This window comes from Salmo salar, chromosome ssa16 (assembly GCF_905237065.1).
Source record: "Salmo salar chromosome ssa16, Ssal_v3.1, whole genome shotgun sequence".
Classification (NCBI taxonomy): Eukaryota; Metazoa; Chordata; class Actinopteri; order Salmoniformes; family Salmonidae; genus Salmo; species Salmo salar.
The window spans coordinates 63,363,401-63,385,108 of NC_059457.1; the positions used below are offsets into that span (position 1 = coordinate 63,363,401).

The 21,708-nt window shown below is 41.7% G+C and overlaps 1 protein-coding gene across 1 annotated transcript in view; it reads left to right on the top strand.

Moving 5' to 3' along the window:
- The window catches only part of LOC106574314 (transmembrane protein 163), a 46,540-nt gene that overhangs the window by 6,531 nt on the left and 18,301 nt on the right, over positions 1 to 21,708 (top strand). The window contains exons 3-5 of the mRNA XM_014150152.2: positions 5,402 to 5,445; positions 8,172 to 8,263; positions 13,197 to 13,293. Coding sequence (XP_014005627.1) covers positions 5,402 to 5,445; positions 8,172 to 8,263; positions 13,197 to 13,293 — 233 coding nt within the window. The remainder of the gene's footprint in view (positions 1 to 5,401; positions 5,446 to 8,171; positions 8,264 to 13,196; positions 13,294 to 21,708) is intronic.

Sequence of the window (21,708 nt, forward strand, 5' to 3'; positions counted from 1 at the left end):
ATCATAGTCAGATCCTGTCTGTATTGACACTTACAAAGAGAATTGACACAGAAATTAAGTAATCTGGAGTGGTTGAGGAACCAAAGAACTCGTCTATAATGTGGAAAGGGACTGACTTAGGTCTCCGGAGATACAGTGACACATCTCCCATCTGCTCTGATGTCTGTCACTCTGGGTGACCGGAGTAGATAGAGCCAGAGGGTGGAAGAGAGAAAGACAAAGATGTGCAGGTATGTGATCAGACAGAGATTAGTGTTGTCGCTGTGTGCTATAGCTTAGAAAGTAAACAAATGTGACTTTAGGCTGTTTGTTTCCAACAATAGGACTGTTTTCCTCAAGAAATGGAGTGCGCTTACATTTCCCCTCCATCGTAAACAAGATTAATTGGTTAAACTAACTCTTCAACCTCGTACTGCTGCCTGAGCCATTGAATTGCTAGCTTTCCGGTGGTGCAGCTGGTTAAGGCGTGTCAATAGGTAAGTTACGTGTGTTTGAGACGAGGGGTTTCTCAATATGCTCCGAACACGCAAATTGGACCACGGGACAGGTCAGAGTATGAGTCAAAATCAAAGTATGAGAAATGGAACATGGAGGGCAATTCTCAGATGTGTTCTTCGTTTGTACATATTTCTAAGCATGCATCGACGCAAGCGTCAACTGAAATATGCCCAGTATTGTTGACGTAATATGACGCAACCACATAAAAAAACGACGCAAAATGTTCTGAAGTCAATGGCGGCTGGTTTTGAGCTGACGTGAGAACTTGGACATTGGAATGAGAAGTTGCCCACATCTCCTCATATGATGCCTGACTAACCATAATGTGTTAATTATGGTCTGTTTAACTCCATAGAATAACCTCTGTGCCTAAACTGACAAAATGTGTAGCTAGCTAGCTACCCACAAAGAATTTGGAGCTAACGCTGGCCATTTACCTTAACATTTGTTTTAGGTCGAATGTATTATATATATTTTTTTACACATGTAAAGCTAGATTAATACAATTCACATATAGCTGATTAATTATGAACGTTGCATTTTCTTTATGTACATTTTTATGCATTCTCCACACTCTCATCCTCACAAGAACGTACTCAAGAGAACGCCCTTGGAGAATGCATATTGAGAAACACCCAGAGGATCAAACATTGAATATCAGTGTGGGCTCTTGAGGAAGTAAGCGGTACTGTTACTTAAGCCGTGTGACTGCTGCTACACCATGATACCTACGAGTAAAGTGACAGCACTTAGATGGATGCCTTTACTGTGCTGTGTTGGTTTAAGCCCTCTTAAACCCTTTCTCTGAGATCTGGCTTGACAAAGTGAGGAGAATTGATCATTTCTGCCTTCATTGTAAACGACTGGTCACTAACCTAATTTGTTCTGTCACACGGAGACCCTAGCTGTGTCTGAAATGGCACCCTATTCCCTATATAGTGCCTTATGGGGCCTGTTCAAAAGAAGTGCGCTATATAGGGGGAAAAGGGGTTATTTCGGGTGTAGTCTTTCTGTTCTCGGTGTGGCTGGTGTTCTGTCAGGGTGATGTGCCAGCCTCTGTCAACGTGACGATGAGTGGAGGGTGGGAGGTTTGACATATGGACTGGGATGACCCAGAAAGATTTGTTTGTCACCCACTGTGTGTCACTGTTTAGACAGATAAATGGAATGGGGACTTTACACCCCAGGAGGACTTCAGAAAGAGAACCTGGTGTTCATTAGGGCATGCTAGCTAGATCATTTTTAAATTATAGTTTCTTATTGGACAAGTCCAGGTAGTCCCTCCCTGTTTCAGTCTATTTTCTTCTGTTTGGTGCCTAATGAACTCTACCTAGAATAATAAAAGCCTTATTGGTCTGTTATCATTATTGGTCTCTTAAATAAAACGGTACTGTAGTGGAAAGGCCAAATCAAAGTACCCAGGGGGCTTTCACACCAAATTTGGTTTGGAGCAGTTTTTCCGAACTCTGTTGCCTTTAGCCCCTTAGTTTGGACTGATGTGAACACTAACTGAACTAGCTGGACTTGGGAGCGCACCAAACAACGCACATGGTTCTCTGAAAGTGTGGTCTCGGTCTGTTTCCATTGGTGCAGTTCACTGCAGGTGAGAACGCAGTCTGGACCAAACACAGGAAAAGAACAAGAGGCTTGCAGTATTTCTTCTTTGACAGCGAGCATTTGATGAAATGCATGCAGTATCATAACTTTATCTCTGAAGCATTTATGAGCACATCCTATGCAGATTAGGGGGGACCGGGGTTAAAAGGGATATATGCTACTGAATATATTCACTGCACTTTGCAGTTACACACCAACTCAGTGGCCTTGTGGCTAGTGTCCACCCTGAGATCAAATTTTTTAGGTTGCGTACGCATATTTAAAATGTGCAGCAAAATGCTTGTTTCTAGCTCCAACAGTGCAGTATACCTAACAATACACACGTCCCAACTTTTTTTTATTAAGAAATATCAGAATGAGCAATGTCAGTCCTGAATATAAATATATATCTCTATCCAGTGCAGAGTATGTGAGCAGAGTGTAGCGTGCCCAATTTGACTAGGGCGCGGAGCGAGATTCCCGACGGCTGGAGTGTCGGCCTTCTCGGCTGCTCCAGTAGCGCTCACTTCATGAGCTCAGGGCATGCCTGACCCAGCATGCATTTGTAGTCTACTTGTGTGCTGCTTTAGCTACTGTCATGGCGTTAGCTACATATTTTCATAAAGAAACTGATAAAACGCACAGGTGCAAAATCAAGGTGACTTACAAAGTTGAAGACCAAGAGCAATGGAGGGAGTTCAGTGATGTAGTGTCCAACTAAATAATGATTGAAATCAATCTGAAAAGACACATCCCGAAAGCATGATGGCGTATTTACTACATGCACATGCTAACAGAAAGGAACGATGTGGGTAACTAAGTATGTCATTATAGCAAAGTATTTATAAACAAAAAATCTGATCTCTTAAGTTTTTTGTTCTATTATCTATACAATGGGCCATAATTGATATAGGCCTGGCATATTCACACTTTCAAGGAGCTTTCCGTTTTTGATAGGTAGGCCTAAAGGTTTAGGCAAAATAACCCTATCTACCTTTCTTTAAACCAACTTTGTGAGGCATTGGAAAACCTTACTGCTCTTTGTGGTTCAATCTGTTTGAAATTCACTGCTCGACTGAGGGACCTTACAATTATCTGTATGTGTGGGGTACAGAGATGAGGTAGTCATTCAAACATCGTGTTAAACACTATTGCAGACCGAATGAATCCATGCAACTTATGACTTGTTAAGAAAATGTTTACCCCTGAACTTATTTAGGCTTGTTATAAAACGGCCTTGAATACTTATTGACCCAAGATATTTCAGCTTTTAATTTCTTATTAATTTGTAAAAACGTTATTATACAGTATTGTCTAGGCCAGTGGAGAAAAAAAAATCTAAATTTCTGAAGTTTATTAGGTACACCCATCCAGTACAGGGTCGGACCCCCTTTTCCTCCAGAACAGCCTGAATTATTTGGGGTATGGATTCTACAAGGTGTCGGCAAGGTTCCACAGGGATGTTGGTCCATGCTGACACAATGGCATCATGCAGTTGCTGCAGATTGGACAGCGGTACATTCATGCTGCGAACAGCCCATTCCAACTCCTCCTGAAGATCTATAGGGTTTGGTCAGCAACAATGATCAGATGCGCTGTGGCGTTCAATTGGTATCAAGGGAACTAACGTGTCCCAGGAAAACATTCCCCCACACCAGTACACCACCACCATTTTAGCTTTTACCGTTGACACCAGGCAGGATAGGTCCATGGACTCATGCTGCTTATGCCAAATCCTGACAATGCCATCAGCATGATGCAACAGGAACTTGGATTCTTCAGACCAGGTGACGATTTTCCACTCCTTAATTGTCCAGTTTTGGTGATCGCGTGCCCACTGGAGCCGCTTCTTGTTTTTAGCTGATAGCAGTAGAACCTAGTGTGGTTGTCTGCTGCAATTAACCCGTCTGTGACAAGGATCACCAATTTGTGCGTTCCGAGATGCCGTTCTGCACACCACTGTTGTACTGCACCATTATTTGTCTGTTTGTGGCCTGCCTGTTTGCACGATTCTTGCCATTCTACTTCGACCTCTCTCAACGAGCTGACAGGACTGCTGCTGACTGGATGTTATTTGTTTGTCGCACCATTCTCGGGAGACCCTAGACACTGTTGTGCGTGGAAAAAGCTCAGGAGGGTGGCCGTTTTGAGGTACTGGATCCGGCGCGCATGGCACCATCACTCGTTTTTCCCATTCTTCTAACATTATTAAAGTGACGGTCTTGAAAGGTACTGGGTGGTAGCCGGCTAGTAACAGTGACTAAGTTCAGGGGATGGTACTGGGTGGAGGCCGGTTAGTGTTGACTATTTAACAGCAATTGCCGGACCAGGGAGTGATAGCCCAACAGGATACTCTCAATGGTGAATCTTTAGAAGTTTGTGGGTCTTAGGGGCTAGGCACTTTTTCAGCCTCCTGAGGTTGAGGCACTGTTGCGCCACCTTCACCACAGTCTGTGTGAATGGACCATTTCAGGTTGTCTGTGACGTGCACGCCGATGAACTTGAAGTTTTTCACCCTCTGCGTCCCTGTGGATGGGGGCGTGCTCTCTCTATCTCCTGAAGTCCACGATCAGCTCCTTGGTTTTGTTGACGTTGAGGGACAGGTTAGCGCCCTATGAGCCCTAGTCAAAAGTAGTGCATTAAATTGTGAATAGGATGCCATTATTTTGGAATGCAAAGCTAGTTGTCATTAGCCTGGGCTGCATTAGTATGGACATTGCGTAGTCTTCAGTGCTGGGTAATCCCTCTGGGTTGGATGTGTTTTGAATTCCATGGTTTCATGTCCTGAATATGGTAATCACTCTGGGGTAAGGTTGTATGTGTTTTCAGAGTCTGAGGCTACATTACAAACAGCTATGTACACTGGTGGGGTACTCAACCCTGTGAACTGACAATGGTGTGGATGCTGAATGCTAGCACTGCATTATCTTACTACTACACCTGCTGAATATAACTAAGTGTTGTTGTTGCGCCATATAAGACCTGGGTTTAATTACTTTGAGAATTTAATTGAGCCCGTCTTGTTATTTTGGACTGCCAGATGGGTGGGGTTTGCACTTTTGGGACTATTCTATCAGTCCCATTGTCGCAGACGTTCAATAAAGTGCAGCTAAAGTAGTTAAAAGACAACAAATACTGTTTGACTCCAGGGACTACTGGTAGGCTGAGTTGGTTTTGAGCTAAATGGCAGTCAGTGTTTGGTGTGCAACGGGTATTCTCAAGTCATTCACAACAGTACCACTGATATTTCATGTATGAATGTTCTTCATGTATAGTAAAACTTGTTTCTCTTTGTTTCTCTTCCCAGCTGTTTCCTTCATGAGACACAGTGCCTCGGCTTTCGGATTCGCTGTAGGTACTTTTTAAAATGCATTTTAATTTCTACTGAGTGCTATAGGACAGATGTCATTACTAACATTACAATCAGTGTGTTTTGAGGTCAGTTTGAGCAAGGTGAGGCACAGGATCACTGATCTTGATCACATAAAGAGTAGTAGCTGCCCATCGACACGAGCATGGTATACCAGACGAGTTAAATTACTTCTATGTTCGCTTCGAGGCGCATAACACTGGAACGTGCATGAGAGCATCAGCTGTTCCGGACGACTGATCACGCTCTCCGTAGCCGATGTGAGTAAGACCTTTAAACAGGTCAACATTCACAAGGCCAGATGGATTACCAGGACGTGTACTCTGAGCATGCACTGACCAACTGGCAAGTGTCTTACCTGACATTTTCAACCTCTCCCTGGGCGAGTCTTTAATACCAACATGTTTCAAGCAGACCACTATAGTCCCTGTGCCCAAGAACACCAAGGTAACCTGCCTAAAAGTCTACCGACCCGTAGCACTCACGTCGGTAGCCATGAAGTGCTTTGAAAGGCTGGTCATGGCTCACATCAACACCATTATCCCAGAAACCCTAGACCTACTCCAATTTGCATACTGCCCCAACAGATCCACAGATGCAATCTCTATTGCGCTCCACTCTGCCCTTTCACACTTGGACGAATGGAACACCTATATGAGAATGTTTTTCATTGACTACAGCTCAGCGTTCAACACCATAAAGTGCCCTCAAAGCTCATCGCTAAGCTCAGGACCCTGGGACTAAACACCTCCCTCTGCATCTAGATCCTGGAGACGGGCCTCCCCCAGGTGGTAAGGGTTGGTAACAAATCCAACACGGGGGGCCCCTCAGGGGTACATGCTCAGTCCTCTCTTGTATTCTCTGTTCACTCATGACTGCACGACTCCAACACCATCATTAAGTTTGCCGATGACACAACAATGGTAGGCCTGATTAACGACGAGATAGCCTATAGGGAGGTCAGAGACCTGGCCGTGCGCTGCCAGGACAACCTTTCCCTCAACGTGATCAAGACAAAAGAGATTATGGAATACAGGAAAGGAGGACCAAGCATGCCCACATTCTTTATTGACGGGGCTATAGTGGAGCAGTTTGAGAGCGTCAAGGTCCTTGGTGGCCACGTCACCAACAAACTAACATGGTTCAAGACAGTAGTGAAGAGGGCACGACAAAACCAACAAAAGTGCCAATTCTAGGTCCAAGAGGCTTCTAAACAGCTTCTATCCCCAAGCCATAAGACTCCTGAACAGCGAATCAAATGGCTACCCAGACTACTTGCATTGCCATCTATGCATTGTCACTTTAATAACTCTACCTACATGTACATATTACCTCGACTAACCTGTGCTCACGCACGTTGAATCTGTACCGGTACCCCCTGTATATAGCCTCGCAATTATTTTACTGCTGCTCTTTTAATTCTTTGTTACTTTTTAAACATTTTTACATAAATACCTGCTATGTCATTTTATTTTATTTTTTCTTAACTGCATTGTTGGTTAAGGGCTTGTAAGTAAGGTTTACATATGTTGTATTCGGCACATTTGAGCTCTAGCTAGTTACAGTGCCTTGCAAAGTATTCATCCCCTTGGCTTTTTTCCAATTTTTTTGTGTTTACAACCTGTAATTTTAAATTAGTTTTTTATTTGGAATTCATGTAATGAACATGCACAAAATAGTCCAAATTGACATTTGTTTCAATAAATAAATGGAAAAGTGGTCCATGCATATGTATTCACCCCCTTTGCTATGAAGCCCCTAAATAAGATCTGGTGCAACCAATTACCTTCAGAAGTCACATAATTAAAGTCCACCTGTGTGCAATCTAAGTGTCATGTATGTAATGTATGGCATGTATGCATGATATCTATTCCTACCTGTTCTGAAAGGCCCCAGAGTCTGCAACACCACCAAGCAAGCGGCACCATGAAGACCAAGGAGCTCTCCAAACAGGTCAGGGACAAAGTTGTGAAGAAGTACAGATCAGGGTTGGGCTATAAATACATTTCCGAAACTTGGAACATCCCACAGAGTACCATTAAATCTATGAAAAAAATGGAAAGAATATGGCACCACAACAAACCTGCCAAGAGGGCCGCCCACAAACTCATGGACCAGGCAAAGAGGGCATTAGTAAGAGGCAACAAACAACCCTGAAGGTGCTGCAAAGCTCCACAGCAGAGATTGGAGTATCTGCCCATAGGACCACTTTAAGCCGTGCACTCCACAGAGCTGGGCTTTAGGGAAGAGTGGCCAGAAAAAAGCTGTTGCTTAAAGAAAAAAATAAGCAAACACGTTTGGTGTTTGCCAAAAGGCATGTGGGAGACTCCCCAAACATATGGACGAAGGTACTCTGGTCAGATGAGACTAAAATGTAGCTTTTTGGCCATGAAGGAACAAAATAGGAAAAATGCAGAGGGTGAATACTTTTGCAAGCCACTGTATTTGGAATGCAAGATGATTTGTAGATGAATGATTCTGCGCAGACCAACTGCAATGTAGTCGATCTCAAAAACACACTAGTTCCACAAGGGCCTGGCCATATCTCCTGCTGCCTTAGGAGTCTAAGTTTGTAATTTAGGCTAGATTTGGTATGGTCTTGGAGTTTTTGGGATGAGGATAACTGAAGGGTACAATTTAAGTGAACCCCCATTTCGCATGGGTTTCTGCTGAAAAGCTGGTGAGTGTTGATGTTTACCCTCTGCAGTTTGATGCCGCCCTGGACGTGCTGTCCTCCATCATCGTGGTGTGGCGCTATAGTAATGCCTCCGCTGTTCACTCTGCACACAGGGAGTACATGTGAGTAGATATATCACCACCATATTTGTTGTTTTTGATGACCAGCAAAACTATATAAAGCCTAGAAATTATACTAGCACTGTTCTCCTCAGCACACACTAAGCTCTCTTCAGCATAGGTGCTGCAGTTATTACAATGCATTTAATTCTTTGTGCGGGGATTGGGACTGTAGTATACAGTATTAGAACCCCAGCATTGTCTCTCCTCCACCTTACTCAAGGCACTGTAAATGGCTGTGCGCCCAAACAAAAAAATACATGTCAAATGTGCAGTTTCACATGTGAGTTAGCCGTTTTCACATGTTGAGCTTAAATTTGACATGTGAAACCGTAGTTTCACATGTAAAACAACTCCACATTTAAAAATGTCACTTTCATATGAGGAATTGCAAGTTCAATCATGTGAAAAAAGTGAAATTTTCAGGTTCACATGCAGGAAAAGTCCAAGAAAATAGTGCTATTCATGATTTTGTATACAGTGCATTTCAATCACAGATAAAGACAGTAGGTAACTTAAGATGGAAACGATAGGATGGAGGTTGGTTGGGGAGGATTGGTGAATATACTGTATAACGCGAATGTCGAGCAACCCAAAGGTTGCGTTCAAATCTCATCACGGATAACGTTAGCATTTTTGCTAATTAGCTACATAGCAACTACTTAGCATGTTAGCTAACCCTAACATTAACCCTTTAACCTAACCCTTTAACCACTTAGCTAGCGTGTTAACTAACCGTAATCTTAATCCCTAACCTTAAAGCTAACGTTAGCTGCCTAGCTAATGTTAGCTACAACAAATTGGAATTTGTTTAATGTACACATACGTTACGAAGAAAGGCGCGCATACAGTACATTTTGATAAGTAATTTGTCTATTTCACAATAAGCTGTGATCGTGTGTTGCATGGATTCTGTGCAAAATAATAGTGGTCCCTCAGTTTAGCAGTGAATTTCAACCACAAGACCAAGGAGGTTTTCTAATGCCTCGCAAAGGGCGGCTATTGGCAATGAGAATTTTTTTGAACATCCCTTTAAGCATGGTGAAGTTATTCATTACACTTTGAATGGTGAATCAATTCATCCAGTCACTACAAAGATACAGCCGTCCTTCCTAAACCGCTCAGATTTAACCATGAGGCCAATGGTGACTTTAAAACGGTTACAAATCCTCTTTGCCAAGGCTCCTGGCACTGCCAAGGCTGGCAACATTGTGGTTACTCCACAATCCTAACCAGAGTGAAAAGATGGAAGCTTGTACCGAAATATTGCAAAAACATGCATCCTTTTTGCAACGTCACTAAAGTAATTCTGAAAAATGTACCAAAGCAATTACATTTGTCTTCAATACAAAATGTTATGTTTGGGGCAAATCCTATACAACACATTACTGAGTACCACGCTCCATATTTTCAATCATAGTGGTGACTGCATCATGTTATGGGTATGCTTGTAATCGGTAAGGACTGGAGTTTTTCAGGATACAATAGAAACGGAATGGAGCTAAGCACAAGCAATCTGAGGAAAACCTGGTTGTCTGACACTGGGAGATATTCACCTTTCAGCAGGACAATAACCTGAAACACAAGGCCGAATCTACACGAGTTTCTTACCAAGAAGACAGTGAATGTTGCGGAGTGGCCTAGTTAGAGTTTTGACTTAAATCTATGGCTAGTCCTGAAAATGGTTGTCTAGCAATGATCAACAACCAATTTCAGAGCTTGAAGAATGGGGAAAATGTCCCACAATCCAGTTGTGGGAAGCTCTTAGACTCACAGCTGTAATCGCTGCCAAAGGTGCTAGTACAAAGTATTGACTCAGGGTTGTGAATAATTATGTAAATTAGGTATTTCATTTTCAATAAATAAGCGAAAATAAATAACATGTTTTCACTAAGCGTTGTATGTAGATGGGTGAGAAATCAATTGAATACACTTTGAATCCAGGCAAATCCACAACAAAATGTGGAATGAGTCATTGGGTATGAATATTTTCTTAAGCTGGAAGTGGTGAAAAATAAACATTTGAGAAAAATGAAATGTGTGGATTAAATTAAAAAAATACCGTGAAACTTCACACGTGAATGTTTCCCCTATATTAATTTAGCACCGGTCGCCCACCACTGCTAAATTGTTGCCGCCGCTGCAGAAAATATATTTTTCTCTTGAGACGTACTTTAAATGGACAGTCGTTGGCTCAACGACAAAGTCTATTGGAACAGCTAGCATGTCATTGCGCTAAAGCTAGTAGCAATGCCCCCCCCCCCCCCCCAAGTTATTCTGGCACCGCTGCAGAAAAATCCTACGTAAAATGCTGCATGTTTCCAAAAACCATGTCTTTTTTTTTTTTCTTTTTTTCCCCCGTGATTTGACATTGTGGTTTCCTCCAGCGTCCGACTCCACCCCATGTAGACAGGTCAGGTGGCAGGTCCTTCGAGACCCAGGCAGAACTGTCTCACCTGGGGCCTTTGTCCCAGACAGAGCTCTTTATTATAATAATAAATGGATATAGCGCTTTTCATTACAAATAGAATCTGTCGTTTAAATAAAATACCGATCTGGATGTTCTTATGACGTGTTGGTCTTCCGCAACTTCATGTGATAGGCAGTTCGGAAAAGTAGTATCTTGAGTTGAGGGTGCAATGATGGTGCAGGGAGGTAGAAAAACATCTGACAGCCCCCGGTGCTCTTCATCAGGCACGTCGTCTTCGATGTTCACAGCTCTTCTTTCATAGGTAGGCGGGCTTGTCCACTATCAGATGTATAACACCCACCTGGGTGATGCTTCGGCGACTCTAAAAGTAGCAGTACGACCTCCATACTTTGGCAGTAGTCCAGAAAAGCCCCCTACGAGGCGAGCATCTGTGTCCCCTCACACCTCAGTCCACTTCCCTCTAGGAACCGGGGCAGGCCAAAAGCGGATGCGGCATCATTCAAATCATATTAGCCACAGTATCTAGCCAAGCCAAATATAAACTGACTTGCCATAATCAGTCCTGCAAGTACATAGGTCACCACCATATAGTTCAGTTAATCTCTCAAAAGGTTTATTTAAAAATGCAGTAAAAAAACACTTAAATATTTTAAATATGTACAATATTTACAGAGCTCTCTGCCCAGGCTTCCTCACAATGCCATGGAAACCACAGAACTGATTATGGTGTGTGAATGAATGACCAGGGTGTCGGCGGCAAGAAGCAGGAGAGAGGGGAAACAAAAAGGAGGTGAAGACCTGGCAAGCCGCCCCCCTCCCTCTTCCTCTGTCCTGATAGACACCATCCGCCGCAGTCTCAGATGTTTTGGTGAATGCAGATCGCCATGGAGCCTCTGATGCATAAGCCTATAGCCTGGTTAAACGAGCTTGAATGCTAACTTCACCATTTTGAGGGCAGCATTCAATCTGGTTTAACCAGGTTAATTATGAGCCTTCCGTTGTACCAGTGAACATCGCTTTGATTCAGAATCCTAATGGAAAGGTTTGTTACCCAGCAGCTAGTAATTGGCCTCTCCTAGGTGTGTGTGGGGGGTGAATGTGTGTGTATGTGTGATCCCTCAGGGGAGAGGCCAGGCAGAAGTAAGGCACTAGGCCACTGGACAATTCAATTACCAGGTCTGGAGACGAATGAGCGAGCAGCATGAATTTGCGGCACATTTTTTTTCTTCCACTGTAATTGGAAGAATATTGTTGTATTCGCCTGCTGACATGACACACGGAGCAAGAGAGAAAGGGTAGACAGACTGGATGACTGCGTGCGTTCTCAGTCTAGTCAAGTACAGTTCTGTCAAGTCCTTGCATCTTGCGACATTGATATCAAAACAATCAATCTTGCAATGTGCTTGATGCCAATTGCCTTGAGTCGACAAGACCAAATAAAGGGACTTTTCTAAGCAGCAGGATCATTGAAGATCAAATGGATGTTTCAGTCAGCTGAGCTGTTGGTTGGGCAGGTTTGTTGTGAGGGAGAGTCTGTTATTACACTTTACATAGTTCTAGGAGGTCTCTCTACACACACACACACACACACACACACACACACACACACACACACACACACACACAGAGCTCTGGGTGTCTGTCTCTCCCGCTGCACCACTGAAACCATGCCTACATGGCTCCTCTCCTCTCGCTAGTTTGTTGCCTAGTTACCTTCCGGTTTGGACCCAGGGGACTGGGTGCTGTTGAGTGCGAGCCAGCTATGACCATAAGCACACGCACGCACACACTGGCATCCCTTATTGTCTGAATATCATGTATGTTATGTCTATAATACACTATCTACTTACGTTTTTCAACAATTTCTCTTGTTTTTGGGCTCTTTTGATGTGTATGGTGGGTATAGTAGATCTGTGCTAGACTACTAGATTAAGTAGGGGAGAGGGCAGACAGTATAAACAGTGGGCTAACCTGACTACCCCAGATGAGTTGACTTTTTTTTTGGGGGGGGGGGGCTTCTCCCAGCCAGGCTTACCTAATTGGATAAAACTGTTTTAAAGAAAGTCTCTTCTCAAATTGATCCTCTAAGACTGTGTTCGCACTCTAAATCCGCCATAGAGAAAAGCAAAATGGTTGTTTATTTAATGGATGCCTTTTCTCTTCCACATGCATGGACGTAATGGAGACGATTTGCTATTGTATTACTTACTGTAAGTTGCAATAAACTTGTATGATGGGTAGTTGCAGTAGGTCTACTTTGTCATGGAAAGGTCTTCCTGTGGCCAATGATTTAGAAATGTTTTAAAATACAATATATGATCCCTCAGTCGCATCTATATAAATGACTGGTTAATGTAAATGACTGATGTATCCTTTTTCTTGTGGAACTGTATATTTTCAAAGCAGAATATTCTTAATCACTGTTCTGACTCTATTTCCTTCCATTTCCCCTCTGTCTCTTCATCTCTCTTTCTCCCCTCCTAACTCTGTCCCCTCTCTCTACAGAGCCTGTGTGATCCTGGGTGTGGTCTTCATCCTGTCCTCCCTGTGTATCCTGGGAAAGGCAATCCATGACCTGGCTACCAAGCTAATGCCTGAAGTGGTAAGATGCCACCTCCTGATGTTGTACCCTTAAGCAAGGCACTTACCCTTAACTGCACCTATAACTCTCAATCCAGGGGTGGCACACTGCAGCCTATCTCTCTATTTTGAAAAAAGCTATATGGGAGCCACATGAAAAGCTATTTTTGTTGAACTTAAATAAAAGTATATATGTATATGTATGTATATATATATATGTATATATGTATATGTATATGTATATATGTATATGTATGTATATGTATGTATATATATGTATATATGTATGTATATATATGTATATGTATATGTATATATGTATATGTATGTATATGTATGTATATATATGTTTTATATATATGTATATATATATATATATATGTATGAATATATATATGTATATAGTATGTATATGTATATATGTGTATGTATATGTGTATGTATAGGTATGTTATATATATATATATATATAGTATATAGGTATGTATATATGTATGTATATATATATTAAACTAGGCAAGTCAGTTAAGAACAAATTCTTATTTACAGTGACAGCCTAGGAAAAGTGGGTTAACTGCCTTGTTCAGGGGCAGAACAACAGATTTGTACCTTGTGAGCTCGGGGATTCGATCTCACAACCTTTCGGTTACTGGCCCAACGCTCTAACCACAAGGCTACCTGCGCCATATGGTCCGGCTCAATGAAAATACGCAAAGGTTGTGCGCTACATAGCCCTATGGGAATAGCGTGCTGTTTGAGAAACACAGCTCTACTCTCCGCTCTGCTCCACATGTCTGGGCATGTGGGCGTTCATTAAGGTCAGCTCTGGGTACTGTAATACCAGTCTTGGCAGTGCCAGCAGCCTTGGCAAAGAGGTTTTACTGCATCGAAGGGATTCCAATGAACATCTGGTTGGAGTGCTGAAATTGCTAGGTTTGGTGATTTTTAAAATTATTTTTTATTTTTTTATTATTTATTTGTTTTGCACATCTTTGCTTGTCTTGTTCAGATCATGATACATGTGTTGGGTGTCATTTGTCACGGCAGTGGGTGCACAGACTGTGTACTGTACATTTCACTACTGGGGCAACACAAATACATCTACAAATCTTTACAAAGTCTTGTGTGGTTGTTGGATGGACAAAAGATTCACTGGAATGCATCATATAGTAAATGTCAAAATACTACATATTTCGATCTTCAAAGTTGTCAACTGGTTGTTCTTGGGTTCTGATGTCTCTTCAACTAGAGCATTGTCATTATGGCGTCCAATGCCAAATGACACCATGTTCACAACAGTGCACTATAGGCCGGGGTTAAAAGTAGTGCTCTTTGTATGGAATATGGGGCCATTTGGGGCACAACTTACTATAAACTCTGTCATTCTTGCATTGCCAGACTGGTCACATCGGGTGTGAATTCCATTTACAAGACTCAGGTGGGAACGTGTGAAGAGACAGAGTCTGAGGAGCGGGGTGGCGAATGAGAATTCTACTTATCAATTCACATTACATACTTGCTTTACCTTTTTTGTTGTGGCTGGCAACGCAACGTTCTTGGTCCACACCTCCAAATTGACCATAAATATCACAGTAGCCAGTAAGCACAAACTACTCAACCACAACAGTAACAACAACAATCTTCTAAAACATATTACACTAAATGATGCAACCAAACCATATTACACTCTTGAATAATGCAACAGTTCACCAGCATGTACGGTGCTGTTAAAGTATTTGCCCCTTTTCTCATTTTCTCTATTTTTGATACTGACTGTTATCAGATCTTCAACCAAAAGCTAATATTGGATAAAGGGAGCCTGAGTGAACAAGTAACACAACAATTACATATTTCATTTGTCATAAGCAAAGTTATGCAACACCAATGCCCCTTTACGCTCAATAACTGGTTGTGCCACCTTTAGCTGAAATGCAGTTGTTGATGTAGTTGTTGATCAGTCTCTCACAGTGACATGGAGCAATTTTTGGCCCACTCTTCCATGCAAAACTGCTTTAAAACTACATTTGTGGGTTGTCAAGTATGAACTGCTCGTTTCAAGTCCTGGCACATCTCAATTGGGATAAGGTCTGGACTATGACTAGGCCATTCCAGAACTTCAAATGTGTTGCTTTTTAGCCATTTTCATGTAGACTTGATTGTGTGTTTTGGATCATTGTCTTGCTGCACTTCAGCTCAGACTGATGGCCTGACATTCTACTGTAGAATTCTACCACATAGCAGAATTCATGTTCCATTCTATTTAGGCAAGTTGTCCAGATCCCTAGGCAGCAAAACCTCTCCAAACCATCACACTACCACCACCATGGGGCAGGTAGCCTAGTGGTTAGAGCATTGGGCCAGTAACTGAAAGGTTGCTAGATTGAATCCCTGAGCTGACAAGGTAAAAGTCTGTCATTCTGCTCATGAACAAGGCAGTTAACCCACTGTTCCTAGGCCGTCATTGTAAATAAGAATTTGTTCTTAACTGACTTGCCTAGTTAAATAAAAGGTGATGTTTTAAAAAAAAAAAAAATTTAATGGTTGACCGTTGGTATAAGGTTGTTACTGTGGAATGCAGTGTTTGGTTTTTGCCAGATATAATGGGACCCATGTTGTCCATATTAGGTTTTTGTTGAAGATCTAACATTCAGTATCAAAAATAGAGAATATCAGAAAGGGGGCAAATACTTTCACGGCACTGTATGTGCAGACAAAGGGTTTTCTCGTCTGTATGCTACACATATTTTAGCTTCAAGACAAAAGCACAGTTGCTATAGCAGCATGTCTTCATCAAGTAACATTAGCCTATCAAAAAATGTATGATTTAACCATTCATACGAATAAAAAAGTACAGGTGGGCTACCTTAAAACATTACAACAAACCAGGCAAAAAAAATTGCAATATCATGCAAAGCATTACATGTGGTAATTGTGGCTGAAAACGTTGGCATAAATGTATTCACTGACAAGCTGATATATATATATATATATATATATATAATATATATATATATATATATGCATATATATATGCATGCACACACACACACACACACACACGAAGTTGGAAGTTTACATACACCTTAGCCATTTAAACTCAGTTTTTCACAATTTCTGACATTTAATCCTAGTAAAAATGCCCTGTCTTAGGTCAGTTAGGATCACCACTTTTCTTTTAAGAATGTGAAATGTCAGCATAATAGAGAATTATTTATTTCAGCTTTTATTTCTTTCATCACATTCCCAGTGGGTCAGAAGTTTACATACACTCAATAAGTATTTGGCAGCATTTAAATTGTTTCACTTGGGTCAAACATTTCGGGTAGCCTTCCACAAGCTTCCCACAATACATTGGGTGAATTTTGGCCCATTCCTCCTGACAGAGCTTGTGTAACTGAGTCAGGTTTGTAGGCCTCCTTGCTTGCACATGCTTTTCAGTTCTGTCCACACATTTTCTATAGGATTGAGGTCAGGGCTTTGATGGCCACTCAATACCATGACTTTGTTGTCCTTAAGCCATTTTGCCATAACTTTGGAAGTATGCTTGGTCATTGTCCATTTGGAAGACCCATTTGTGACCAAGCTTTAACTTCCTGACTGATGTCTTGAGATGTTGCTTCAATATATCCACATAATTTTCCTTCATGATGCCATCTATTTTGTGAAGTGCACCAGACCCTCCTGCAGCAAAGCACCCCACAACATGATGCTGCCACCCCCGTGCTTCACGGTTGGGATGGTGTTCTTCGGCTTGCAAGCCTCCCCCTTTTACCTCCAAATATAATGGTCATTATGGCCAAACAGTGCACTTTTTTTAGTTTACATTTTTTTATATAACTTTTTTTTTTTCATCAGACCAGAGGATATTTCTCCAAAAAGTACGATCTTTGTCCCCATGTGCCGTTTCAAACCGTAGTCTGGCTTTTTTTTATGGCGGTTTTGGAGCAGTGGCATCTTCCTTGCTGAGCGACCTTTCAGGTTGTCGATATAGGACTCGTTTTACTCTGGCTATAGATACTTTTGTACCTGTTTCCTCCAGCATCTTCACAAGGTCTTTTGCTGTTGTTCTGGGATTGATTTGCACTTTTCACACAACTACGTTCATCTCTAGGAGACAGAACGTGTCTTCTTCCTGAGCGGTATGACGGCTGCGTGGTCCCATGGCATACTATTGTTTGTACAGATGAACGTGGTACCTTCAGGCATTTGGAAATTGATCCCAAGGATGAACCAGACTTGTGGAGGTTTACAATTTTCTTTCTGAGGTCTTGGCTGATTTCTTTTGATTTTCCCATGATGTCATGCAAAGAGGCACTGAGTTTGAAGGTAGGCCTTGAAATACATCCACAGGTACACCTCCAATTGACTCAAATGATGTCAATTTGCCTATCAGAAGCTTCTAAAACCATGACATAATTTTCTGGAATTTTTCCAAGCTGTTTAAAGACATAGTCAACTTAGTGTTGACTGCCTTTAAACTTCTGACCCACTGGAATTGTGAAATAATCTGTCTGTAAACAATTGTTGAATAAATTACTTGTGTCGTGCACAAGTAGATGTCCTAACCAACTTGCCAAAACTGTAGTTTGTTAACAAGAAATTTGTAGTGGTTGAAAAACGAGTTTTAATGACTCCATCCTAAGTGTGTGTGTGCATACCAACCACCCAAACAATTAAATAAAAATCCTCATGATTTGTCAACGTGCACAATTAGTCTATTCTTCACTCTGCTCAACTAGCCTACTGATAACAACCACAGCTGAAACTAGCCTAGAGAAACCTATGCACTCTGATCCAATCTGTGCCAGGGGAAATGTAATGTCATGTTTTTATAGCTTAAGCTATGTAGATATGACTGGAATTAATCAACACAACAGCGATGACCTACTGTATGAGTATCTTTTTAATTACAAATGCAATGGCCTACACTGTTACCTTGCATATACAGCAAGCTCGTTTTGTTTTATTGTCCAATCGCAGCTGTTGTCTCTTTGTCTGTGTAAAGGGTTTTGTTTTCATACACCTTAAGGCCAGGAGTTTTTCAAGAGGTGTTTTTATTTATTTAAACAATATGCCACGATTATAAAAATTCTGGTCCGGAGTTGGTTAGATTAGCCTACTGTACTACCAGATCAGGAAAAACACTTGTCCCCAAGAAAACAATTTACTTTCCACCACTCTGGGACCAGTGGTGCCATCTCTGAAATAACCACACAATGTTACAAATTATCTACATTTGACATGTTTTTGGAGGTGGGGATGGCCTTCCATAAGTTTTACGTGGCTCAGTGCAGCTATTGCGACAATTTCTAAATGTAACAGGCTGTTACTGCAATTTCAGGTGAACTAAATACAACATTTATCATATTTTCGACTTGTTTTATTACCATTTATACTGTAGGACTGTTGGCTCAACGAGACAATTATGTTTACTGCCCTGCTTCAATGGGGTAATTGTCGGTCTAGTCTTGCGCTACCTCCGGAGGTGACGGTCGAGACATAGCAAGTACGCAAGTTACATTTGAGCAATATGTGTAGCCGAATGGTATTTTGACGTAAGGTGTAGTACGTGTGAAGAGGCTGAGGGAGAGAGACGCACAATCAGACAGCGTGTAAGAAAGGGAAGAGATGTGACGAGAAACAAATGTTTATCTGGCTGCTGTCGGTGCGTGTGAGAGAAAAGGTTAGCGAGAGGGGGAGAGAACAGAGCGATAGAAAACAAACAGATCTGTATATTGAAACAAGCTGTTGTGGTGTCTCTTTTTGGTGGGTAATTAAAGGAGGAATGTGGCGGGAACTCGGGTGTGAAGAGAACCGTGGCCTTCACACTACTAGAATATCTAGCTGCGTTACTCTGTTGCCAGGCAATAAGCAGCAGTCAGTCTGCTGTAGAAATACATTCACTTAATTCGAAGCTAAGAGCCCGTTTTTTAATAATAGAAAGCAAACCAGGTAGCCTAAGGCCTTTGTCATAAGCACTTCTGGTGTTTGGGTTTTTCATCATTGGTTAATTGTATAAATCACGATTTTGCAGGTGTTCGCAGCTTTTGAATTTCGGAAGGGAGGGGATATTCTGGCCCGTAACACGCAAAGAGAGAAGGTGGAGCTCCTTGTTCTTGCGTCTCTTGATCCCATCTCTTAACCACTACCTATGATTTGGCTCGAGGGAATGAGGCCAATTATTGGTGGCACACCTAACGTGCAACACATTTAACACTAGAACCGATGACCTTTTAGCATATAAGTACCCACTAGAGAACAATGCTGGGCGAGCCCTACAGCATATGCATCAGATGCATATCAACCTGCAAGGTGCGCAAACATGCTTGATAAAGAAATGCTTGATAAATAGTGCATAAATTATTGTCCATTATTAATTGCATGAAGAAATATCCATGTAGAAAAATAAGTTATTTGTTTAATTTTTATAATTCTACAAAGTCCTCGAAAAAATGTAGGCCTACTATATCCTTTTTTCGTTTCCCTTACAACACAACTTTATTTGTAGATTCGATTAGTAATAGTGACAGTAATTAAAGTCCATTTACAGCTACTTTTGACAAAGTAGAAACGAAAAGATGACGATAATAATGTAACCAGCCATGTGCCCAGGTGAAATTATTTCCTGTATTCCTGAACAAAAGCACCAGTGCATGAACAATATTGTAAAGGATGAATTGCATAATGAAATATTTGTGGAAATATATTAATGATAGAAGTAATTTGTTTGTGTCAGACACTGTATTGTGCCCATGGCGGCATGCTTAGCAGCTTTATTCTTTCTTGCTGTTCATGTGGTTCTCACGAAGCTCACATGCCAGATCCAGTGGGATGCATGCAGTGTTGCCAACTCCTCAGTAAGGAAAGTAGCTATTGGCTGTTCTAGAAGTCGCTAAATGACGCCTTCACCTAATTTGCATAATTGGCCATGTGCATGTAATTGTGATGTACGCTATAGGAGAGAGGAATAACATCGTGGGAGTGACAAAAAGTGAGTAAAAAACACCCCCAATATGTTTTGAACAACAAATGAACTTTGTTCTGTCGATTCTTGTTGGGTTTTTTTGTCACAATTCCAACCCTCCTTTATCCGGGCTTGGGACCGGCAAAAGTGACCCAAAAGAGACACTGGCGGAGTTAGTTATTTTTTTTATTTGTTTGGTTTTTTATTTTAGTTTTTTTTACATTTGCATCCCACCCTGAATGTAAGCCTGGGTGGGATCAGCCAGCAGTGGCTTCCGCAGCACCCGCTGCTCGTTGAGAAGAGTAAGAACGATACGTGCATTCACATCAATCTCCAAGTCTCCAATAACACCAGAAAAAGTCGCTAGATTTGTCGCTAGTCGCTTTTTTAAAAAATTTGCAGCTAGAGGGGTCTAAGTAGTCGCTAAATATAGCGACAGTCGCTAAGTTGGCAACACTGGATGCATGGTGCTGAGGATGCAAACACTTATTTTACATCTGTATATTGAGTGCTTTACCACTCTCCATCACTGTGGAGTACTGCTCCGCTGGTATGTTTTTGCGCAGAGAGGGGCAGCTGCCGCCTTGTTTCACTGGCTAGTCTTTGCAATCAACTTGTCTGCCAGGGAAATTGATGCGAAGAAGTTGTCCATGGTCACATTTCTGCCTTTGCCCATGTAAGGCTCTGACTATGAAAACCAGTCGCTCACCCGCTGGCCAGTTAAATTTTTCCCCTGATATGGAAAGCCATTGAGCAAGTACTTGGTTTCGACATAGGCATCTAATCAAAACTTAACTGAAGTCAAATGCACCATTATCAGTTTCAGGTTTCTTTCATCCATTGATGACATGATAACAGGATAATTTACTGTTTTTGCTTAGTAGCCAGAGCAATGCTGCCACGTGAGTGGTCATGTGCTGAATGCATGGACAGCATGGATATTTTTGGCAAAAGTGAAATTGGAACAAGAGCTGCACCTCCTTGAATTTTTAGAGTTACTTGACAAAGGTGAGTGTCATAGAAACTGCAGAATATGCTCTTTCAGATACTATATAGTGGGGCGGCAGGTAGCTTAGCGGTTAGAGCGTTGGGCCAGATTCCCGAAAGGTTGCTAGATCGAATCCCCGAGCTGACAAGGTAAAAATTAGTCTTCCTGCCCCTGGACAAGGCAGTTAACCCACTGTTCCTAGGCCGTCATTGTAAGTAAGAATTTGTTCTTAACTGACTTGTCTAGTTAAATAAAAATTATAATATGAGATCACTGTTTTACCTGCATGTGACTGTCAATTACAAGATGCCCCCATCTCTTAATGTACAATTTGACAACTGATAGGCCTAATATTGTCACTCATCAGATTATTGTCAATGTAATCTTGTCTATAGGTTAACTTATGTGTGAAATTCGATTTGGTGTAGTTTTGATTTGCAGGCTGACAAGCGTTGTTTTTCCTGTTCATCAACTTGGATAGAGTC